Here is a 22,264-nt window from a genome sequence, read left to right on the forward strand (position 1 = left end):
GCAAACAGCATTTTCTCGCTGCCAAACTGTCCAACTATGTACAATCGATGCCCATATGGGCATGCGGAGGCCCAGTCACGTACCAGTGGCATAAATTATACTATACTCGTCGCTCAACAAAATTATAAACAATTAAAAGTATTCGCTGATCAATGAATTGTAATGACTACGGTCCGCCGCGTCGGTTGTGGCGCATGTTGAACGTTGACGACGTGCCCGGGCCTTCTCCGGTGGGGACAGAACCCCCCACATAAGCATGTAGCCTGACCAAAATCATTAGCCAAAACATTTTGGTTGGAACAAGTGCCCGGTAGCCGTACGAGTATTCCAAGCATTTCTGTTTTATCTTATCTGAGTTCAAATGTTGAGAGGAATTTGCATTTGTGGGACTTTGTCGCAGTACTACCATAATTGCTCGATGGATTTTCGGTTGAGAAATGGCAGGGCGAATTGAGTCACTGGCAAAGTGGCAAATGTTTGCGTTCGCTTGTTTAATCAGCAAATATATTTATAGAGTGCCTTGGACAGCACTTGCCGAATGCTTTCCAACACATTCTCCAACAGATCTTAACCTTCGAGTGCCATATGCAGCCGAAACGCAGTGTTCCTCTTATCTGTAGGTGGAACACTGAACGATAGTTGCTTAATGCGAAAGTTTAGATAAGGAAGAGCCTGTACTTTCCCAGTGTATCGATTAGGTGAAGTCCAGCTGCAAAATTTCAGCAAATTCACACATTTTCTTTGTTTATTATTATTATTCATACTTTCTGTTTTGTATTTCTTTAAGGCTTACATATTAAAATATATGCTTAGTGTAGTTTCATTAATTATTGTTTCATTTATCAGATTGCGATAATTACCAATTACTCGTACTCCCTGCTGCCTGCTACCCACCCTAGCCAAGACCACGCCCACTCCCAAGCACTCTCTCAGGTCTTAAAGTTGACTTTTTACAGTGTGATATTCGTCGCGTAGCGTGCATCGGTGTGGGGTCTTTTCTTGGGATCAGGGACAGGCGACGTGGATGCAAGTAGCTGCTTATTTATGCTGATTATTTTCTGAGTTTCTCCTTGATAGGCTGGTGTCGTCGTCGTCGTGTTCTCCCTAATTAGCTGTGTGTGTGTGTTATATATTGTGTCCTACGGTTTCTTACATCTAGAGATTTGCTTCATATGCCTGCTGCGGTTCGTGTTAGATATAGTATCTGTTAGCTAGTTACTGTGCCAGGCACCTACTGCACTCCACACTCCACTTCGGATCTGTTCTCTTCTTCGGGTCGTTGCTTCTGTTCTCTGTTCTTTTGTATGTACATTCGCGGGAGTCTGGACAGGAATGCCCACGCTCCACGCTGGAAGCTTCACACCCACTCCCACTGGAGCCGGTTACGAATTCTTCAAGTGCCAACGCCTGCTAGTGTCTACAACTAAGTATCCGTTGTGGTCTATGTATATTTTAGTTTTGTTTCTGTTAATATGTATACAGTTTACACTTAGCATATATGTTATTCTTATATATATATATGGTTGTATAATTGTTAGTACAAGTCGGGTAATGCATAAAACCATCGAAAGAAAATCTTTAAAACTCGCAACGCAAACAGGTTGATGTTTTAGATGCGACCAACGCATCGCAAAATTAACAGATACTCTACGCGAACGTTTTTATATATATATATATATCGTATATATGTATATATATATGTCTGTATATATATATATATATGTAAATGGGTGTTACATATGCCTATGTAAGTGGTAGGTAGGTATATATGCATGTGTGTAACGCTAGCTAACCAATATTCTGTGTACACTCCGTTGACTTATCCGCTAGCCTAAGAACTAACTAAAACATTACATCTACGGGAATCGCCGTATGCGCCAATTGGAGGACACTTTTGGGAGGGATGTGCGTGTCTGTGTCCGTGTCCTTGTCCGTGTCAGTGTGCTTGCGTGTGTCCTGTTCATCTTCATATTTACATTCCACGTCGTGGTGCTCTCGGCTACTCCACATCCATGCCTGCCTGCTGCTGTTGCTGTGCCTGATCTTCGGGCAGCACACTGCGGCAAATCTCGTACTTGATGACCTTGCCGTGTATATGACCATCGGGCAGAATCTGCACCTGCACCGGCTGCTGTCCAGCGGCCGACGCTGCGGCTGCTGCCTCCTGCTGTTGCTGCTCCTGCAAAAGTGGGGAAAGGCAAAAGGTTTAGCTGAAGCCTGGGACAAACTCTGTGCCAGAAAAGAAATATAAACTAAACTAAAGATTACGCTCAGGCAGGCGGTGGAGGAATCGAGTTGCAGGGCAAAATACTTATAACAGAGAAAGCATAAAACATAGACAGATGAGAGAGGAAGACAAGACAGTTGCAGGCAGTTCTATAATAGATCTTACTTAAAGCTAATTATTGCATACGTACGAGACAAACGACAGAGCAACAAATACAACAAAGAACGAAAGAGATTACCAGAGATATAGACACTTAACGATTAGCGATAATTTGGATAGTTCATACACACCTAAGCGCGCAACCTGAAGCCACAGAACGGCCACTGAATTTCGATTCGATTGGGATTATATCTTGTAGAGTTATGGGTTTATTTTGATTTATAGTCTACCAGAGCACCAGCACACACACACATGCACTGGCACACCCGGCCGGCCACATACTCGACTGCTTTCCCCCAAAGGATCGAGGACGAGAGGCCTCCGCCTGTCTTGAGGTGAAGGTGCAGGTGCAGCTACAGACTTTGCATATGGATGTCGTTCGAGAGTTGGTTTATATTTTGATTAGGCTTTATTTTCAGTTTCGTGGCAACTTATTGAATTTCTGTTTTCATTCTGTATCGGTTTCTGTTTCTATTTCTTGATCTTTTTTTCTTATTCTGTTTCGTTTAGTTCTTAGTAAGAAGTAGTTGGTACAACAAGCTGCAAAGTATTGGAGAAGGATATGCGATTATGTTTCAGATTCGATTTCATTGGTAGAGTGATATATGGTTGAGTATGTGGAATAGATGGCCAGGTGGATGATAGATAGTTGCAGACGTAGACACAGAACAAAGTAAACACTGCTTAAAGTATCCTAAGTGACAGGACATCCACACAGTTGGATTGGGGAAAGTGAGAGCAGCACAGCCTGAGAGTAGTCTGCCGACCGATCGAAACTCCCTTCTTTGTGATTTCTTGGTCCGAATATGCCAATCAGGATCGTTTATTGTGAATTTTTGTTAACATTGCTTATGCGCTGAATAATGTACAATCGGGTTAGGGCGGCCTAACTTACTCCCAATATAATTAGGTGGACTTAAGGCTAACTAAGTAGTGTTTAATCAAAGCATTTAATCGAAGCGGAACACGATCGAAAGAGCAGAGACAGAGACAGAGTGTCGGGGTGTCTGGATATCTGGTTATCTGATTATCTGATCTGAATTCTCAGAAGGAGAAAGGCACTTGTCTGATCTGGACTCTAGCATACCTGTTGCTGCGATATGGCTGGCTTCGTCTCCAAGTGCTGGCGCTGGTGCAGCATCAGATGGTTCTTCTGGAAGAAGGCCTTTCCGCACTCACAGACGTGAGTGCGCACCGTGCAGCCGCCGTTCGGGTGGCGGCGGTTGTGCTGCATGAGCCCGTGCTTGGCAGCGAATCCCTTGCCACAGCTGGCGCAGAAATGCGACTTGGGCTTGTTGGCCGGCACCACATTGACCACATGCTGTTGCTGCTGCTGCTGCTGTTGCTGCTGGGCCACGTGCTGCATGTGCTGCTGCTGATGCACGGGCATCGTTGGCACGGCAGTGACGACGGCCTGCGGATGGGTCGAGTTGGCGGCCTGCACCAGCGTGGTCTGCGACATAACCTGGCCGGTGGATGATATGATCTGCACGGGCACTGGGTTCTGGCCCACCAAATTCGGGTTGGCCGTTACCACAGTGCCCGGGTTCAGACCAGCCGTGCTCAAGAAGTGACCCGGCAGCGCTGCTGTCAAGGCGCACAAATCGGTCATCAGGCTCTTGTCGCCGGTGTGCAGGCGCAAGTGAAGGGCCAACGCCTCGCGGCTGTTGAAGGCGCTACCGCACTCGCTTTAGGATGGAGAAAAACCAAAATATTAGTCATTTGTTTCAGCGATGAAATCATTTGATGAACAACTTACCGGCAAACGAACTGTGGACGCGCCACACCATTGGCATCCGTGGTGGAGACCGTGAGAAGCGTAGAATTACCCGGATTGCTCACTACAGTGATCGTTTGCGGATGCTGCCCGGGATGGTGGTGAGGCTGTTGCAGCTGCTTGAAATCGATAAACTTGGATAAGTTGGTCCCTGCCTAGGATCATTAGTAAATCGATTGTCTACATACCTGCTGGTTGGCAATGATAGTGGCACTGCTCGTGTTAGGATTGACGCCGTTGTGTGCTGCACGCACATGCTGGTGCAGCTCAGCCTTAGTGAGGAATCCCTCGCCGCAGCTGACGCAGGGATGCGCCTGCTCGCCCGTGTGTACGCGTCTGCAGAAGACATGACACATTAATAGGGGATTTATCCCTTTAGACGGGTTCACTCACCTCATGTGTGAAACTAGCGTTCGCTTCTGTAAAAATTCTTTTCCGCAAACGGTGCAAGAGTGGGGGATCTTGCCGTGTATGCGCCCGTGATTCACCAACTGGAACTTGCGTGGAAACGAGGCACCGCAGTCAGCGCAAACAAATGGATTCAATGAACCATGGAAGCTATGAAAAGATAAATAGATCTGGTCAGGGAAAGAATTTGACACGAAGAAGGACGCAAGACTCACCGCGAGTGCATAATAAGATGATTTTCCTGGGCAAAGCTCTCACCGCATTCCTCGCAGACGTATGGACGTTCGCCGGCGTGGAATTTGCTATGCGTGACCAGGTGCCGCTTGAGCGGGAAGGCACGTCCGCACTCCTGGCACACGAAAGGTCGCTCGCGGCTGTGCACACGCGAGTGCGTCAGCAGATGATGCTTAAGGGTGAAGCTCTTCTTGCACTCCTGGCACTGGTATGGTCGGTCGGTTGAGTGCAGCAGAAGATGCGTGTTCAGACAGTGTTTGTGCGCAAAGCTCTTGCCGCAATGGGAACAGATATGGGGTCGCTCACCTGTGGAAAGGAGAGACGCAGTGGTTAGACCCGCTCGCTGGATAGGGGTAAGGGGATAGGAACAAGAACAACCACCTGTGTGCACGCGTGCGTGTGTTGTCAAATGATGCTTGAGCAGAAAGGACTTGCCGCACTCGTCGCAACTGTACGGGCGTTCCTTCTTGATGGTGGCGTCCGTCTAGAACGGGGAGAGAGATGCGTGTTGCAGATGAATTACTTTTGCTTGGAAGACGGCGGAGGCTAGGAGGCGAGTCCTGAGTCCCGAGGAATTGAATTTGGCATGTTTGTTCGATTGGGATCGAGTGGGATGTGGTATATGTATTGGTGGATATTGTTGGCTTACTTCGCTGAAATGCATTGATTCCTGTAGCTCGGTCTTTGGGGACAACTCTAATGTGCCTGGCTCCAACTTTAAGTTGGGTGCGTCGCCCTGCGAGTCCTCGGGATCTTCGAGTCCTTGTATTACTTTCTGGACTTGAACTGAAAGACCAGGCATTAATTCACCTAAGAGTGTTGTTGCGCCGCCAACGGAACAGAAACCAAATGGAATTCAAGAGGAGGAGAAAAAAAATACAGAAGAGAAGAAACAAACGAAAATCAAAGTACGAACCAAAACGGAAGCAAACTTAAATCAATTATAAATCAACAAACAAAACAATAAATGCAATCGCAAATTAAATCTTTTAAATATTTCACATAAAATAATGTAACGCAACCGGAACGTGGGTTGGGGGAAGGATAAAGCAACCAGAACCGAGAATATGCCAATGCCGAGTGCGGATACTGCGGGAATTCAAACATCAATCGGGTAGTGGTGTTGGTGGTTGTGATTGTGGTAGTAGTTGCAGTGGTGCTAGTGGCGGCAGTGCACAAAGTACATGGGGCACGAGGATCGGAATAGGTATCGGTATTGGTATGGGGAACAGGATTTGTGGGTTCAGTAGGAGGTACAGTTTGGAGGAGCAGGAGCGGGAGGAGTTGGGTAATCAACAATCACAGATTTGAGATGCTTACTTGGTGTCGCGCCAGACGCCGAGCTATGATGATGCGATCCGTCGGCAGCGGTGATTGTGTGCGTCTGATGGTGGCCGGCAGCGATGGCGCGCTTAATCAGGATCTCGTTGCACTCCTCTTGGGTGAGGTGCAGCGCCCCGATCGACCCAAAGTGCGACTTGGCCGCCGCGGAGCCCGCCGTCAGCACCGTCTGTCCGGTCTTGGCATCGACAATACTACCGTTGGTCAATGTGTGATGGTGGGCAACCGAGGGATCACCGGCCGCCGCGGCTGCAGCTGCTGCGGCAGTTGCTTGATCGACCAGGAGATCTGTGTTGCACATGTGTTCGTTCAGACCGCGCCCGCCGCCCACCAAAAGATGAGATGAGGTGTGGTGTGTGGTGCAGTGTGGTGTGGTGTGCGGTGCGATAGGATGCAATCGTTAGACGATGTGATGGATGATGTGGTGCGGGTGGGGTGGTGGTGCAGCAATAGCAATTACAAATAACACGCACACACACACACACACACACACACACAGCGCAGCGAACATAGGCAGTGGTGGGGGGTTGGGGTGGGGTAGATGATGGGTTCGGGTTCGGTTACGGGTTGGTTCAAGAGCGAGCGAGATCGAGCGAGAATAAAAAAAACGGGAGTAGAGAGAAAAACAATCGATTAACAAAAACCCCAAATAGATCGATAATCACAACAGCAACGCGTGCAACACTGATAGATGCATCGACAGATGCATTTATCGTCCAGACGACCACTTACAGTTCTTGTCCAGGCTCAACACCTGCTGCTGCGAATCCTGTTTCTTGACTACCGACGAGCCGCCCCCAGTGGTTATTACTCTGTAAATGGAACGAAATAGATAGAGAAGTGGAAGAGTGGGAGCAAACGTAGAGAGTGCTTAGTTTTTTGCCCTCTTTTAGTGTGTGGAATTCTGAACGCACCTCTGTGTACCGGGTGGAAACGATGGATCGTTCACAACGTACATGCGACGCACAACATTCCCCTTATTGCCGGTGAGACCACCTTTGACATCCTTTTGTACGGCCAATGATCCATCCGTGGACAGCAGATAGGGCATCTGGAATGGGTTTTTGTGGCTTGAGATTTCTTGATTGTAGATTGATAATGGATGGATGGGTGGTTCGGTGAGTTTTCCCCGTATCTCCCACCGGTTATAACTGGATCTGTTAGTGTTTTATTGGATGCTATAGATCTGTGTCCCCAATAGCCGCACAAATACATACACTAATGTAGTTCTTGCAACATGGCCTAATGGGAAGTTTAGTTAGGAAAATGCAGTTAAGCTACAGATTAGTACAGTTGCCCCTCGCAATGGTTAGTAGTAGTAGCAGAGTGTGTTTTCTTCTCAGGTAATTGTTATTGTTGTTTTTATAGTTGTTTGATGCTCATTCGTCTGGCTCTGATTGATAACCACGTCGCTACACCTGCGCAGGCAGGCAGCGATGCGGCAACAGATGATAAAGAGTAGTACAAGACACGCTGCCAGAGGTGGCAAGGAAGAGGGTTGAGAGAGGAGGTCGGCAAAATGCGCGCCTTTTTTCACTCTCTCTATCTCACTCTTTTTCTCTCGCACAATTGGAACGCAAAAGTAATCAAAACACACGCGTGAAACAAAACGCACACCAGAACACGTCATTTCTGGCATTGGTGTTGGCTGCGCTGCAAAACACCAGCGCAAACACATTCAAATTTACGCATACAGACGAATGCGTGTGTATTTGGCGAGCGGCGAATTCGAGGCTGACGCACACTAAAGAAAACGGACGCAAACGCGGCGAATTGGTACTGGTCGGTGGGAGGGGAGGAAGGGTTGCACTCCATGGTTTAATTCTGGCCCAATGGACAATTGTGTAACGAAAATTGTTGCTTACCAAATGAAACCAAAATACGAGCAAGCAACACAAAACAACAGAGAAACCAAAAGAGTAAGAATAATTATAATTTAAATATAACTCAAGCGGTTGGGTGGGGGGCGTTAGCGATATATAATAATCAGAATCAAAGGAAATACAAATTATCGATTCAATCGATTGCTTTTGCCAGCCAGACTGCCAACTGCCACGAATGTTTGACGCCGCCAATTCCATTATTAATGGGAAATTATTCAATTATTAAGCGACACTGTCGCTGCATTTCCCACTGGCCCTACTCTCTCTTCGCACCATCCCAACATGTACAGGTGCGTGCTTTCTCTGGTTTTTTGAATGCACAAATATATACGCACACGGCTTACAAATACCAAATTATGAATGTTTACGAATGAAATGGAAACGAATACGATTCGTATAAATGTATGGTAAAAGAATTCTAACACAGCGCCGATTCCCTCGCATGACAACGCAGTTACATAAAGCGTACGAGTATATGTATCTACGTGCGTATGTATGTTTCTTGTCGTTTCTTTTTGTATTCCCGTGTACATACACGCCGTCTCAGAAAGCAGCGAGTGTGAGTGAGCGAGTGTACTGTATATATGCACGCTCGCTTTCCTGCAAGTATGTACGTACGTACGTATGTATGTATGGCTGTACGTATTGCCCGAGTATATGTGGCGCTTGCCCTCTTGTTGTTGGGAGCCCAACACGATTCGCTGTAGGAAAGCAACACTGTTACGTGGGCGAGGGCATGGGCACGGGGGTGGTGGTGGCTGAGACTGGTCGAATGGGCCATTGAGTTAGCAGGCTGCACTAGCAAAAGCACTCGATTATCGACAGGGGCAGGGGCGGGGGAAATAGCAAACTACTGCAGCAACTAATTTACGTATAGATACAGGAGCTACAGCTAGTGCTCCATACACTTACCGATTCCCCACTGACGGTGTAGTTTATGTTGGGCGATATTTCCAGAACCGATTCGGCGGTGCGACTGCCGTTGTCTGCGAAGCCCCAGGTGTAGCCGAAGGGCGGCTGTGGGTTCTGGGCGGCGCACATTGTAAATGGAGCAAGTGAGGCGGATAGAGAAGAGTGGGAAGTGATGGTATGGTGGAGGGAGGGAGGCGAAAGAGAAAAAAGCGCAAAATTTCCAAACGCAAATGTAATTGCACTTCTTCTGTTGCTGGTATTATATGTGGTATTAAATCACGTACACAATACTAGCCTCCTCTAGTAGTAGTAAGTGGAAACGGTAATATGGTAATGGTGTTGGTATTGGGCAGACAACACACAATTTAATTATTTTTCACTTGGATCGCACTGCGACGAAAATTCGTCGTCTACGACGAGACGAGACGAGTACGGCGGCGACGAACTATAGACCGAAAAGAAAGTCAATTTGGTTTGCTTCTGTGGCTGCGGGCGCCATTTTTTTCCCTGCCTGCGTACAAATTCACTTCGTTGGCGTGCGTTCGGTCCAGGGCGCTGGGGCTCAGGCTGCGACTCGGTTCATTGATAAGGCGCACCGCACTTCAATGTGTGTGTTGGTGTGTGGACGCGCCGTGTGCTGATGTGCAGTTTTTGCAATTAAATTTATAAACAAAATACACTGTTTTTTTCTCCAATATTATTTCACAGACACGACACACCACTATACATTCCTTCTTAGTGTTCGTGCTTCTCGTTCTTTGACGCCATCTTGTTGGTGAGACCAGACATAGAAACCTTATGGCAATACCTCGCAGAGCGAGCGAGATAATTAAATCCGGTATATTTTGGTATTTTACTGACGGTCAGAGGGAATATCGATAATTCCGCGGTCACACTGATAACATAACATAACACATTTTCCACCTGCATTTGTTAAAAATTTGAATTAAACACTAATATTTGAGGATGTCCCTGTCGCCGGCTAGTGGCATCGGCCGCTTCTACAAGCACTCGGCAAAGATTATACGCTTCGTGCGCCTGGGCTGCACAAACCGGCCGTTCTACCACATTGTCGTCATGGAGGTATGGATGTTTTCCCAGGGATGTTGTAACAGTTGCTTATAGCAGGAACAATTATGCCCACAGCGTCGCAAGAACCAGCACCAGCCTGTGATCGAGCAGGTCGGCTCCTACGATCCCCTGCCCAACGACTTCAACGAGCGCCTGGTGGCCCTAAACACGGAGCGCATCCGTTTCTGGCTCGGCAAGGGGGCTCACATCTCCGACCCGGCTGCAGAGCTGCTGGGCGTCGCCGGTCTGCTGCCCATCCACCCACGCACCTACATGACTGCCTGGCGGAACCGTCGAAAGCTGGCCGAAGAACAGGTGGTGGCAGCTGCAGCGGACCAGTCGGAGTCTGCGTCCGCATCCGCATCCGCATGAGCTCTTTTAGATCAATAATAAAAATCCTGTTTTCAATTTATGTATAACAAGCGACATTTGTTTGCGGCAGACACAAATGGAGGTTTCAACAACGGATAGAAATTTAAAATTTATTGAAAAACGTAACCAATACGACGTGACCAAACCCTAATTGCGTGCTGTCTAAGAGAAGCCTGCGTGGTGGCTGGAGAGTACCAAATGCATGGAGAAGTGGCCGGCCGGCAGACCAGAGCTCTTAATCATGCTTCAGCACATTGGTGGCCTTCTTCATGCCATCGTCAATCAGCTTGTCGACGGCTGCAATGGAAACGAAAGACATACATTAGCGATTTGTTCATGGAGCAAGTGGATTTTGTACTCACATTGATGATGCTTCAGGAAGTAGGGTCGCACCAGCTTGTGGTAGATAATGGTGGAGCCGTTCTGCTCCGTGGGCAGCATGCACCAGATGAGGAAAACACACTGAAACATACGAGAAATTAGTTACATCTTAATGCCATTCAAGGCGGCGGGCTATGGTTACCTTTAGCAGCCAGTAGAAGGGTATGATGTGGGTCAGGATGCCCGAGTAGAACTCGATCACCGTGAAGATGCCGAAGGTCACCCAGTAGGTCAGCCATTTGGTGTCATCCTGCTTGGTGCTCGACTCGATCGCATGGATCGAGATGTAGGCCGGATACATCACTCCAATAATATTGCACAACAGCTGTGCCAAACCGCCGAACATCAGATAGACGGCACACAAGGCGGCAGAACCTGAAAGAGTCCATGGGAATACCAGTTAGAAAATTTAACGAAAAAGGTGACAGAAAGGGCTCCATGGGGGGGCTGTACCAAAGCGTAGCAAGACATTCTCTTTGAACAGCTCGATCACTTTACTCTCCCAGCTCTCAACTGCCATGATCACCGTCTCGATGGTCACTGGGTTGTGCCCATTGTTGCAACTTGGCCCTTTGGCTGTGGCACAACAAAGCACAGGGCCGGGCACGGGTTTGCTTGATTTGCTCCTCCCTGATTTGGTGTCCCTCACTCCGCCCCAGAGCGTCGCGAGTAGCTAATTATAACTATTCAGCTGTTGTCACAAGTGTCATCGGCAGATATCTGCACCTGATGCCCGAGAGTGGCCCGATCCCGGCCAGTCTCGCCTTGCCAGCACAGAATAGCACAACGGACTCGCCGCGGATCGCTCTAGCTACCGCATAATGATGTCATATGCCCGAACGCCGATGAGTATTCCGCTAATTATATTTATGCGCGTCTTATTGTTCAGTTCAAAGGTGTTCGGTGATGTGTGGCAGCAGGAGGAACGGGACTCACCTGAGCCAATGTAGATAAGAGGAAGCCGGACATTTCGTCGCACCTTTTGGCGGTGTTTTATTTTCATAATATAATCCCAGAGCCACATCTGGGGCTTTCGCGAGCTTCGCTGCGGGAAGCTCTCACGCACACAGAGGCACGCGCCCACCTGCCAGCCAGCGATTTTCTACACGTGTGCAAAGCGCCACGACGGCAGAGGAGGGCAGCACCGGATCGAAGTCGAGGTCAAGTCTGACCTTTTGCACTGACGGGAATCTGGATATCTGTATCTGATCGGTACAGTTCTCTCCACGTGTAATCAGTGATTGCTCAGCGAACGGATAAAACATACTCGCGATAGAGTAAACAAAGAAAAGCACAAACCACAGAAAAGTGTTCATGGAAGCTACCAAACACACACACACACACACATGCACATGCACTGCATACGTAAGCTAACACATCACATGCACACACATATGCATGCAGGCCCTGGTGTGCGTGCCCGACCCGACCCCCAGAGATAGACCTTTTAATTACGCTTAAACGGTGCAGCTGCGTTGCTAAGCTAACGATAGTGATTAATCCCCAAATTAGACACATTTCTCCTGCCCCTGTTATGCGCCAAATGCCATGTCACAGCCCCTCGTTGACCATCTATGCTATATATAACAGGTTGGGTTGCTATTTATACACTTCTGTCAGACAATTCTCTTGCATCTTTTGGACTGGCACCACCGTTACGTGCTTGGGCGTCCACCGTGCGTAGCTGGGGGCGATGACGTCGTCCAGGATGTGTCTCCTACTCACCGAAGAAAACATTCACGCGGTCAACGCCAGTCCGCTCTTCCACGATGCTCAGCACCTTGTTCCATGGCTTGGAGGTGTCGCGCAGGGATTTGGCCACCGTCTGCTTGTACTGTTCGAACCATTGTTGGACTTGGGTATATTGAACGGCCATTTTTCACAAGGATTTTCTAAGAAAGTTTTAGCTAATTTAAGTGCCGCCGACTTGTTTAATAGAGATGTGAATATTATTTGTTATATCAGTATATCGATGTATGTTTTATGTAGATAATACGACTTGCAATGTGACCGCGGAGTTATCGATAAAATATACCGTCAGACCCTCAAAAATATACCAAAATATACCATATAATTTTTAAAATATAATGTATCTGAAATTATTTTCCTCGATGTTGATATTCTATTTGATATTAATAGCTTGCAAAGACTTTTAACACTGAAACAATAATTTAACCCGATTGAAGAATCCATTTGACTTATTCTAAATACTTGATTTTATTGGATTGCATACCTTCTGACCTTATATTTCACAAATTTGTATTTGATCCTGTGCCTAAAGGGTAAGGAACATTTTCTCTTGTGCCTGAACGGTCAGGGAAATTCTCTATCAGAGAAAGCAAATAAGAAAAATATCGATAGTTTTGTGCGATATAGCACTTTTACTTTATCACTTTCAATTCAAAAATTCTTTGCAAGGTCACAATGGAACATACTGTTGTATCATTTATGGGGAGCGTAACTCTCGCGGAGAGCAATAAGTTCTTCGAAAAACAGTAGCACTAAAGTAGAGTAAGGTGCCATTCGCAGATAAATTGGCCAGAATCCCTTGTATACACCGTAAAAACCTTCCGATCGCAGTATCTTGGCAACACAGTCCAGCCAGCCCTTGTAGTAGAGACCTCGACCCTGGGCATCCACACCCTGGTTGTAGAGGCGCGTGGTAATGACGTCAAACGGTGTGACCGCCACCGATACAAAGGATCCAGCAGCCAGGCCGGAGAAGAACGAGAGGCACGTCGGCTGCGTGACAAGGCCGTTGTCCTTCAGCACGCACTTGGCCTTGCCAAAAGTAGCGATCTGGACACTGGAGGCGACTGTGGCCCTGCTCACGGATGCCATGGAGCCCCGCCACAGGCCAAAAAAGCCGCTCTTCCTGTATATCTGTCTTATCGCATCACTCATTGAAGTGTGCGGATGCTGATAACCGACGGCAATTTGCTTGGCCGCCTGCGACTGAAGTTGTGTTTTGATCTGAAATGGCATGGGAAAGTTCTTATCAGCAGCTAATCTTATCGCGCTGATCGTCTGCCAAGGCAGACACCTCCGATGTCTGTCCCCAAACGATTTGATTTAAATAATTGCTTACCAGGAAGAAGGGGCTGGCACAGTAGGAGCCCACAACGCCGCCCAATGCGCCCCAGAACATGCCCCGTGCAAACGAGATGTCGCCATTCTTGTTATGCACCCAGCCCTTCTCCACGGCATGAGTGTAGGTGCTCAATCTGCGGATGGAGCAGAGTATTTAGTGGGGAATTTGACACCTCCTTATGGAGTCTACTTACCTGATGGAATTTATGATGAACTGAAAGCACAGTGCTGGTGCCAGTCCCTTCTGTAAGCCGAGTATTCCGTCATTCTTGGCCACCGTGACAAACGCCTGTAGGACATTCTTGTAGGGCTGAGCGTGAGAGCCGCGTGCCGCCAGCTCTCCCTGCAGCTGCATGCGAGTTTTGATCACCTCCACGGGATTGGTGACTATTCCAGCACCCATGGCGGCCACTCCGCCCAGCACGAAGTCCGACGTGGCCATCCTTAACCGTTAGATTAACCGCGGCTGTACTCTTTCCCGCAGGGGGGAATACTGTTTGGAGAGTAACGCTTTTTTTCGATAAGAGAACCATCTCGATGGCCCGGGATATCGTTATCGTGGTAGCTGCAGAGACAGACAAAAGGAGCCTGCTATAGGGAACAGGGCAGAGGCAGTAAATTATAGAAATAATTCGAAAATAACAAATTAAACGGTTTATTAACCAAAGTATTGCACAATTTATAACTAAAGGTACAGGTTTAGCTTACTGAAGGCACATTTATAGTTCTTTGGGCTACGCTAAGCATAGGAGATTGGGTCTGGGAACTGGAACTAAGGCAAACAAAAGATCTCAAACAAGTGAACAAATTTGTACTTAAAGTAGACAATCAGCCCACAGCACTCTTGGGTTTGGGTCAGTAGTGCAGGCCGTACTTCTCGCGCGTGGCGATCAGTTCGTCAAAGAAGAGCAGGACGAGAGTGGAGTGCGGGGCGATCCGCAGATAGTTGGCCCAGAAGCCCTTGTACATACCGTAAACGCCCTCGGATCGCAGGATCTTCACGAAGCAGTCCAGCCAACCCTTGTAGAGCAGTCCGCGACCCTCGGCATCCACCCCCTGGTTGTACAGGCGTGTGGTGATCACGTCCGGCGGTGTAATGGCTACCGACATGATGGAGCCGGCTATTAGTCCCGCGCAAAACGAGTTCAACGTGGGCTGGGTGACAAGGTCGTGCTCGATGAGCAATGCTTTGGTCTTGCCGAAGGTAGCTATCTGGGCCCCGGAACCCAAGGCAGCTCTCGGCAGGGCGGCCACAGATCCACGCCACAAGCCAGGGATTCCGTTCTTGATGTAGATCTGCCTGAGGGCATCCGTCATGGAGGTGTGCGTATGCTGATAGCCGACGGCTATTTGTTTGGCAGCCTGCGACTGTTGCTGAGTCTTGACCTGTAAAGGAAGATAATCGCTATCAGTTGCGCTATCTCTTATTTGGGCATGAGGTCTGGCAATGCTAATAAGCTGTTCATATATCGGGATTTATGTAACAGTCTGGGAAGTTCTCACCAGGAAGAACGGACTGGAGCAGTAGGAGCCCACCACTCCTCCGATGGCACCCCACATCAGGCCGAGGCCGTAGGAGACCTCTCCATTCTTGTTGTGCATCCAGCGCTTCTCCACCGCCGAAGAGTAAATGCTTAACCTGATGGGGCAGCAGATGGCAATTGTGAAATAAGCTTCAGCCGGCAGGCAATAGATTTCAGTCTCACCGGAAAGAATTAATGATGAACTGGAAGAAGAGGGCCGGAGCCAAGCCCTTCTGCAAGCCGCTCATGCCATCGTTCTTCGCAACCGTCACGAACGCCTGCACAATTCCTTTGTAGGGCTCCACATAGGAGCCTCGTGCCGCCAGCTCTCCCTGCAGCTGGATGCGCGTCTTGACTACTTCGATGGGGTTGGTGAAGAACGTGGCACCCACCGAGGCCAGGCCTCCCAGCACGAAGTCTGATGTAGCCATAATAGGATCACAAGTTTAACTCACAAAACTCGCTGTTGACTAGAAAATGATTGCGACGCATGGAACTTTTTCGGCACGACTGCCTGTTACACATATCACGATGCTTCAGAGCCTGGCGACGTTTCCGGGTGTTTCATAATTTCACGGGGCGACTAACTATAAAGCACGATCTGGTCTGTTTGAAACGCCTCGCATCGCCCGAATTTTAAGAAGAATTAAAATAAATGAATGGAAAAGACGTAACCCCCAAATCGATTGGTAAACATAAAGGTTAATCGGGTGATGTAGCAGTCAGTAATCGATGCACCTTAGCCGATTGCTTCACAGAATATATAATTATTGATTAAGCTAAGCGAAAATAAAAGAGTACAAGTGCTTTTAATACAGAGTAATTTTACGAAATTTAAATAAACCAAAAACTATTATTTAGTATTTGAAAACTGACATTTAATTGAATATTTTACATATTTGTTTCTGTAAGCTACACTGCAACTACACAGAGATGCATAATTTTCTGGAAAGAAAAAGAATCGTTTTGTCATCGGTATATTTAGTATAGTTTTTCGATATATCCCATCCTATCGATACTCTTCCATGAGTGTAGAAACAGGTAAAAATGTTATATAGAGCCAAATTCTGGGACANCACAAAACACACACCCAGCACGCAGGACGTGCCAAAATGTTGGGCAAGGGCAGTATTGCGACGCTTTGGCAACCGCCGCTGGCCCATGTGCTGGTTCTGGTGATATTAATCGCAGCCCCTGGCCTGTGCTACAAAAACGGTAAGTTAGTCATAGCTCAATGGCGCAGTAGCTGCATGACTAAGTCGTTGCGATCCCTTCCAGTGCGCATCCAGGACAACCTGTGCTCGAACAACCTAATTTTCACACTCGCCAAACCCTTTCGCGGTGACCCCACGGTGAGGCTCGACTTCGAGGAGGATTCAGCGGCGATTATGACGCAGACCTGGAATCTCACACTGCCCAATGGCCACTCGGCCAACAAGATCAAGTACGACTGCCAGTTCCGCGTGGTGACCAGCGACCGTACACCGCGCGGCATTTACACACTCATCACCAGGCTCAAGTTCCGGCGGGATCCTGTCTCGAAAAAGTGCATCGACTACATACAGTTTACCGGCGGCAATCGGTCGCCCAGTGAACGCATTTGTCATAACATCGCCATCAATGGCCCGGCCGGGCGACTGATCTTCGATGAGCGGGATCGGGAAGTGAACGTTCACATCTACATCGACAGATCGCGCCACATTCTGGGCGATCAGCTGGAGCTGAGCATGGTGCTGACAGCCCACTCCGAGTGCCAGTTCAACGGTGACTTTCTGTGCGATCCCAACGACCAATACTCGTGCATATCGCGGCATTTTGTGCGGGACAACGTCACCAACTGCTTGTATCCGTGTAGGGATGAAGGAACGTGCTTCCACGACGCCATCGTGCCGGAGGAGATAGACACAGCCAATGACTAACTATAAAGCACGATCTGGTCTGTTTGAAACGCCTCGCATCGCCCGAATTTTAAGAAGAATTAAAATAAATGAATGGAAAAGACGTAACCCCCAAATCGATTGGTAAACATAAAGGTTAATCGGGTGATGTAGCAGTCAGTAATCGATGCACCTTAGCCGATTGCTTCACAGAATATATAATTATTGATTAAGCTAAGCGAAAATAAAAGAGTACAAGTGCTTTTAATACAGAGTAATTTTACGAAATTTAAATAAACCAAAAACTATTATTTAGTATTTGAAAACTGACATTTAATTGAATATTTTACATATTTGTTTCTGTAAGCTACACTGCAACTACACAGAGATGCATAATTTTCTGGAAAGAAAAAGAATCGTTTTGTCATCGGTATATTTAGTATAGTTTTTCGATATATCCCATCCTATCGATACTCTTCCATGAGTGTAGAAACAGGTAAAAATGTTATATAGAGCCAAATTCTGGGACACATCGAATTCGTAATCATCTTCGAATTCCTGATCGTTTCACATCAAAATATCAATAGGGAAAATGTAAAACGTATGTTTTTCACACTGCCGCTTCCACTGGCGTTGTATGAAAAAATTGCGGCTAAACTTGTCAGCATCTCCTCGTCAGCTGTCGCTTGCGATAATTACATAAAAGTGTAGTAGCAAGTGTGTATGTAGTTGGCGTGTAGTTATCATGTAAACAATTTAATTTTGTGTTATAAATATTAAACGTTTTTGATTAAAATCGTATTTATTAAATAATCTAATGAAAATGAGTACTTATACTTAGCAAATCTCTTCAGAAATGTATTAGTTTATGGTGGAAAATTAAAAAATCAGTGCTGATTCCTATCTCTCGAAAGTAATCCTAAGACGAACATTAAAATCGTCGAATATCAACGCAGTCGCGAAAGACAGCGCTGCTGGCGTCGCTGCTTTTGCAACCAGCAAAAAAAAAACAATGTCGTATCGTCGTGCGACCAAAATAATAATAAAAACAAGGTCGCTTGGTTATAGCCTCTAGCTAGGCAAAGAAGGAAAACACAAAACACACACCCAGCACGCAGGACGTGCCAAAATGTTGGACAAGGGCAGTATTGCGACGCTTTGGCAACCGCCGCTGGCCCATGTGCTGGTTCTGGTGATATTAATCGCAGCCCCTGGCCTGTGCTACAAAAACGGTAAGTTAGTCATAGCTCAATGGCGCAGTAGCTGCATGACTAAGTCGTTGCGATCCCTTCCAGTGCGCATCCAGGACAACCTGTGCTCGAACAACCTAATTTTCACACTCGCCAAACCCTTTCGCGGTGACCCCACGGTGAGGCTCGACTTCGAGGAGGATTCAGCGGCGATTATGACGCAGACCTGGAATCTCACACTGCCCAATGGCCACTCGGCCAACAAGATCAAGTACGACTGCCAGTTCCGCGTGGTGACCAGCGACCGTACACCGCGCGGCATTTACACACTCATCACCAGGCTCAAGTTCCGGCGGGATCCTGTCTCGAAAAAGTGCATCGACTACATACAGTTTACCGGCGGCAATCGGTCGCCCAGTGAACGCATTTGTCATAACATCGTCATCAATGGCCCGGCCGGGCGACTGATCTTCGATGAGCGGGATCGGGAAGTGAACGTTCACATCTACATCGACAGATCGCGCCACATTCTGGGCGATCAGCTGGAGCTGAGCATGGTGCTGACAGCCCACTCCGAGTGCCAGTTCAACGGTGACTTTCTGTGCGATCCCAACGACCAATACTCGTGCATATCGCGGCATTTTGTGCGGGACAACGTCACCAACTGCTTGTATCCGTGTAGGGATGAAGGAACGTGCTTCCACGACGCCATCGTGCCGGAGGAGATAGACACAGCCAATGACTAACTATAAAGCACGATCTGGTCTGTTTGAAACGCCTCGCATCGCCCGAATTTTAAGAAGAATTAAAATAAATGAATGGAAAAGACGTAACCCCCAAATCGATTGGTAAACATAAAGGTTAATCGGGTGATGTAGCAGTCAGTAATCGATGCACCTTAGCCGATTGCTTCACAGAATATATAATTATTGATTAAGCTAAGCGAAAATAAAAGAGTACAAGTGCTTTTAATACAGAGTAATTTTACGAAATTTAAATAAACCAAAAACTATTATTTAGTATTTGAAAACTGACATTTAATTGAATATTTTACATATTTGTTTCTGTAAGATACACTGCAACTACACAGAGATGCATAATTTTCTGGAAAGAAAAAGAATCGTTTTGTCATCGGTATATTTAGTATAGTTTTTCGATATATCCCATNCTACCCAAGGGTAGAGCGGTAACATAAATCCTCAAAAAAAAAAAAAAAAAAAAAAAAAAAAAAACAAGGTCGCTTGGTTATAGCCTCTAGCTAGGCAAAGAAGGAAAACACAAAACACACACCCAGCACGCAGGACGTGCCAAAATGTTGGACAAGGGCAGTATTGCGACGCTTTGGCAACCGCCGCTGGCCCATGTGCTGGTTCTGGTGATATTAATCGCAGCCCCTGGCCTGTGCTACAAAAACGGTAAGTTAGTCATAGCTCAATGGCGCAGTAGCTGCATGACTAAGTCGTTGCGATCCCTTCCAGTGCGCATCCAGGACAACCTGTGCTCGAACAACCTAATTTTCACACTCGCCAAACCCTTTCGCGGTGACCCCACGGTGAGGCTCGACTTCGAGGAGGATTCAGCGGCGATTATGACGCAGACCTGGAATCTCACACTGCCCAATGGCCACTCGGCCAACAAGATCAAGTACGACTGCCAGTTCCGCGTGGTGACCAGCGACCGTACACCGCGCGGCATTTACACACTCATCACCAGGCTCAAGTTCCGGCGGGATCCTGTCTCGAAAAAGTGCATCGACTACATACAGTTTACCGGCGGCAATCGGTCGCCCAGTGAACGCATTTGTCATAACATCGTCATCAATGGCCCGGCCGGGCGACTGATCTTCGATGAGCGGGATCGGGAAGTGAACGTTCACATCTACATCGACAGATCGCGCCACATTCTGGGCGATCAGCTGGAGCTGAGCATGGTGCTGACAGCCCACTCCGAGTGCCAGTTCAACGGTGACTTTCTGTGCGATCCCAACGACCAATACTCGTGCATATCGCGGCATTTTGTGCGGGACAACGTCACCAACTGCTTGTATCCGTGTAGGGATGAAGGAACGTGCTTCCACGACGCCATCGTGCCGGAGGAGATAGACACAGCCAATGTGGCCATCTCGGCCATAACGTCGCTCATTTTCACCATGCTCGGCGTGGGCTTTTGCGTGTGGATCTGCTGGAAGTACTGGAACTGCATCACGGTGCAGCAACGAGCACACGAGGCATCCGCCGCTCGCTTCAACCAGCATCGCATTCGGGTGAGTAGAGTCTGTTCTGAGCCTAACATGGACACGCAGCTAAATCGTTCTCTCTTTGACAGTCTGATGTGCCGACCATTGAGCTCCGACCGGAGCCAACAGCTCCGGAGTGCGCTAATGTTGAATCTCGCGAGCAGGATGCACAGCAGCAGCCGCCAATGACGCCCAAGGATATGCCACCTAGCTACGAGTCCTTGTTCCCCGACAGATAAAGCCTCGTGTCACGTCCCTACGACTGCTCCGCTTTGTGCCAGATCAGCGAGTACTTTGGCATCGCACACTTGTTGTACTCGTAAAAGTCCTATTAGGTAAATTGTCTCTCCTCATGAACAAATGTGCATTCCATGTAAATATGCTAGGACTGATTTTAAGTTTTCTGATTAGCGTGGGCGGGAAAGAATGTCTCTCGAATACTGCCCCAAGAATACTCCACTTTTACTACTGTAAATATTTAAATTTTATGTTTATGTTTGGATTGTGAAACTGTTGAAGCCAATGTCGATCAATGTCTCAATTTCTTAGCAACCTCACGGTACTCACTGATGAAATCTCACAGAAATTATGATGTTAAATGAAATTGTATCAATTATTTACCTAAGCAAACAATTATTATTAAGCAAAAACCCAAAATGTATTCGTCTCTGCACTAGTTAGCATAAATATTGTAAACGCCAGCCATCGTCAGGTGTCATCCTACATGTACGTACAAATGTGGGATGGGATGGTAGCGTCGGCATTCCACATAGTTGTACCTGTTTCTGTATTGCATAGATGAGATATATATGGATATGTGTACGCGCTTTTGTAGAGATCTTTGTTATGTGTGTCTGTGTCCTGTGCTGGCGGCACAATTGTCAATTGTTAACCAGAATCTCCCCTTTAAGCGCCACGCCCAGCACACACACAGTAATTAATGCTGCAGCAACAGCAGAAGAGATTGCTAGGCCAATACTCATACAATGTATACACAACAGAATCGAGCACTCGAATACGTATTACCGATAAATAAACCAACTAAATCTCAACCAAACCAAACCAAAACGAAGCGAAAGCACGCCTGGGATCTACCTCACACTCCATGGGGGTTTCAGCACATGGTGACACACATCGTGAATCAGCACGTGCCTTATCCGAAAACCAGTCAGACGCTCTACCCCACCCCACCCCAGATACATCCACAAAATCGAGAGTCTGTCACGATTGGTTTAGGTAAGTTGTTGCCGCAGCCACTGCGTCATAGTTTGATGGTCTAATCTGCCGCTAGATAGAAATGTTGCTCCCTCACTTCGAGGGAGTTTCTCATCCATCGGATCGGATGTGTGGCACGTGTTGGGGTCACTTGTTCGTTGACTCCCGGCAATTGACCAAGCGAAACTGGTTATGGCCACATCACACAATCACCATCTAATGGACAATCTGTGCCCTCGTTCAATGTCAATGCCGCCAGCAATTGTCCAATTGTCGCCTTGGCTGAGACGAAGTGAGCGAATCAATTAGCGACTGTGGAGCTCCCTAGGCAACTGGCAACCGGTAGCTGGTAGCTACCACAAAGCCTG

At 47.5% G+C, this 22,264-nt stretch overlaps 8 protein-coding genes across 19 annotated transcripts; 4 read left to right on the top strand and 4 right to left on the bottom strand.

The window, feature by feature from the left end:
- Positions 1–767: 767 nt before the first annotated feature.
- On the bottom strand, positions 768–9,699 carry LOC117592535 (zinc finger protein 2). 10 transcript variants are annotated; one of them, XM_034286395.1, is made up of 12 exons: positions 8,942–9,699; positions 7,061–7,197; positions 6,879–6,958; positions 6,126–6,434; positions 5,455–5,651; positions 5,184–5,289; positions 4,787–5,111; positions 4,557–4,721; positions 4,352–4,499; positions 4,146–4,297; positions 3,474–4,074; positions 768–2,179 (listed from the first exon to the last, which is right to left on the bottom strand). In XM_034286395.1, the coding sequence occupies exons 1-12, from the start codon at positions 9,068–9,070 to the stop codon at positions 2,000–2,002; spliced, it is 2,529 nt and encodes an 842-aa protein (XP_034142286.1). In that variant the 5' UTR covers positions 9,071–9,699; the 3' UTR covers positions 768–1,999. The 10 variants fall into 10 exon arrangements, with proteins under 10 accessions (XP_034142286.1, XP_034142288.1, XP_034142287.1 ...); XM_034286397.1 differs by having other exon boundaries at positions 769–2,179; positions 4,146–4,279; positions 5,187–5,289; positions 5,455–5,591; positions 8,942–9,697; XM_034286396.1 differs by having other exon boundaries at positions 769–2,179; positions 4,146–4,279; positions 5,187–5,289; positions 5,455–5,615; positions 8,942–9,697.
- Positions 9,700–9,821: 122 nt separating this feature from the next.
- Positions 9,822–10,434, top strand: LOC117592549 (probable 28S ribosomal protein S16, mitochondrial). Its single transcript, XM_034286423.1, has 2 exons — positions 9,822–10,024; positions 10,088–10,434. Exons 1-2 carry the CDS (start codon positions 9,908–9,910, stop codon positions 10,382–10,384), a joined length of 414 nt encoding a protein of 137 aa, XP_034142314.1. The 5' UTR covers positions 9,822–9,907; the 3' UTR covers positions 10,385–10,434.
- A 46-nt stretch (positions 10,435–10,480) lies between these two features.
- LOC117592548 (receptor expression-enhancing protein 5) lies at positions 10,481–12,705 on the bottom strand. Of its 3 annotated transcripts, none has more exons than XM_034286420.1 (4): positions 12,491–12,705; positions 10,908–11,140; positions 10,747–10,846; positions 10,481–10,681 (listed from the first exon to the last, which is right to left on the bottom strand). In XM_034286420.1, the coding sequence occupies exons 1-4, from the start codon at positions 12,639–12,641 to the stop codon at positions 10,620–10,622; spliced, it is 546 nt and encodes a 181-aa protein (XP_034142311.1). In that variant the 5' UTR covers positions 12,642–12,705; the 3' UTR covers positions 10,481–10,619. The 3 variants fall into 3 exon arrangements, with proteins under 3 accessions (XP_034142311.1, XP_034142312.1, XP_034142313.1); XM_034286421.1 differs by lacking the exon at positions 12,491–12,705 and adding an exon at positions 11,702–11,933; XM_034286422.1 differs by lacking the exon at positions 12,491–12,705 and adding an exon at positions 11,219–11,300.
- Positions 12,706–13,200: 495 nt separating this feature from the next.
- Positions 13,201–14,429, bottom strand: LOC117592544 (solute carrier family 25 member 35). Its single transcript, XM_034286415.1, has 3 exons — positions 14,050–14,429; positions 13,854–13,989; positions 13,201–13,738 (listed from the first exon to the last, which is right to left on the bottom strand). Exons 1-3 carry the CDS (start codon positions 14,295–14,297, stop codon positions 13,208–13,210), a joined length of 915 nt encoding a protein of 304 aa, XP_034142306.1. The 5' UTR covers positions 14,298–14,429; the 3' UTR covers positions 13,201–13,207.
- A 64-nt stretch (positions 14,430–14,493) lies between these two features.
- LOC117592543 (solute carrier family 25 member 35) lies at positions 14,494–16,039 on the bottom strand. The gene is made up of 3 exons (XM_034286414.1): positions 15,562–16,039; positions 15,359–15,494; positions 14,494–15,241 (listed from the first exon to the last, which is right to left on the bottom strand). Exons 1-3 carry the CDS (start codon positions 15,807–15,809, stop codon positions 14,711–14,713), a joined length of 915 nt encoding a protein of 304 aa, XP_034142305.1. The 5' UTR covers positions 15,810–16,039; the 3' UTR covers positions 14,494–14,710.
- A 421-nt stretch (positions 16,040–16,460) lies between these two features.
- Positions 16,461–17,384, top strand: LOC117592546. The gene is made up of 2 exons (XM_034286418.1): positions 16,461–16,593; positions 16,657–17,384. The coding sequence occupies exons 1-2, from the start codon at positions 16,491–16,493 to the stop codon at positions 17,295–17,297; spliced, it is 744 nt and encodes a 247-aa protein (XP_034142309.1). The 5' UTR covers positions 16,461–16,490; the 3' UTR covers positions 17,298–17,384.
- Positions 17,385–18,043: 659 nt separating this feature from the next.
- Positions 18,044–19,278, top strand: LOC117592545. The gene is made up of 2 exons (XM_034286416.1): positions 18,044–18,487; positions 18,551–19,278. The coding sequence occupies exons 1-2, from the start codon at positions 18,385–18,387 to the stop codon at positions 19,189–19,191; spliced, it is 744 nt and encodes a 247-aa protein (XP_034142307.1). The 5' UTR covers positions 18,044–18,384; the 3' UTR covers positions 19,192–19,278.
- A 371-nt stretch (positions 19,279–19,649) lies between these two features.
- LOC117592541 lies at positions 19,650–21,743 on the top strand. The gene is made up of 3 exons (XM_034286413.1): positions 19,650–19,860; positions 19,924–20,708; positions 20,771–21,743. The coding sequence occupies exons 1-3, from the start codon at positions 19,758–19,760 to the stop codon at positions 20,918–20,920; spliced, it is 1,038 nt and encodes a 345-aa protein (XP_034142304.1). The 5' UTR covers positions 19,650–19,757; the 3' UTR covers positions 20,921–21,743.
- The last annotated feature ends 521 nt before the right edge of the window (positions 21,744–22,264 follow it).

Source organism: Drosophila guanche, unplaced genomic scaffold (genome assembly GCF_900245975.1).
Source record: "Drosophila guanche unplaced genomic scaffold, DGUA_6, whole genome shotgun sequence".
Taxonomy (NCBI): Eukaryota; Metazoa; Arthropoda; class Insecta; order Diptera; family Drosophilidae; genus Drosophila; species Drosophila guanche.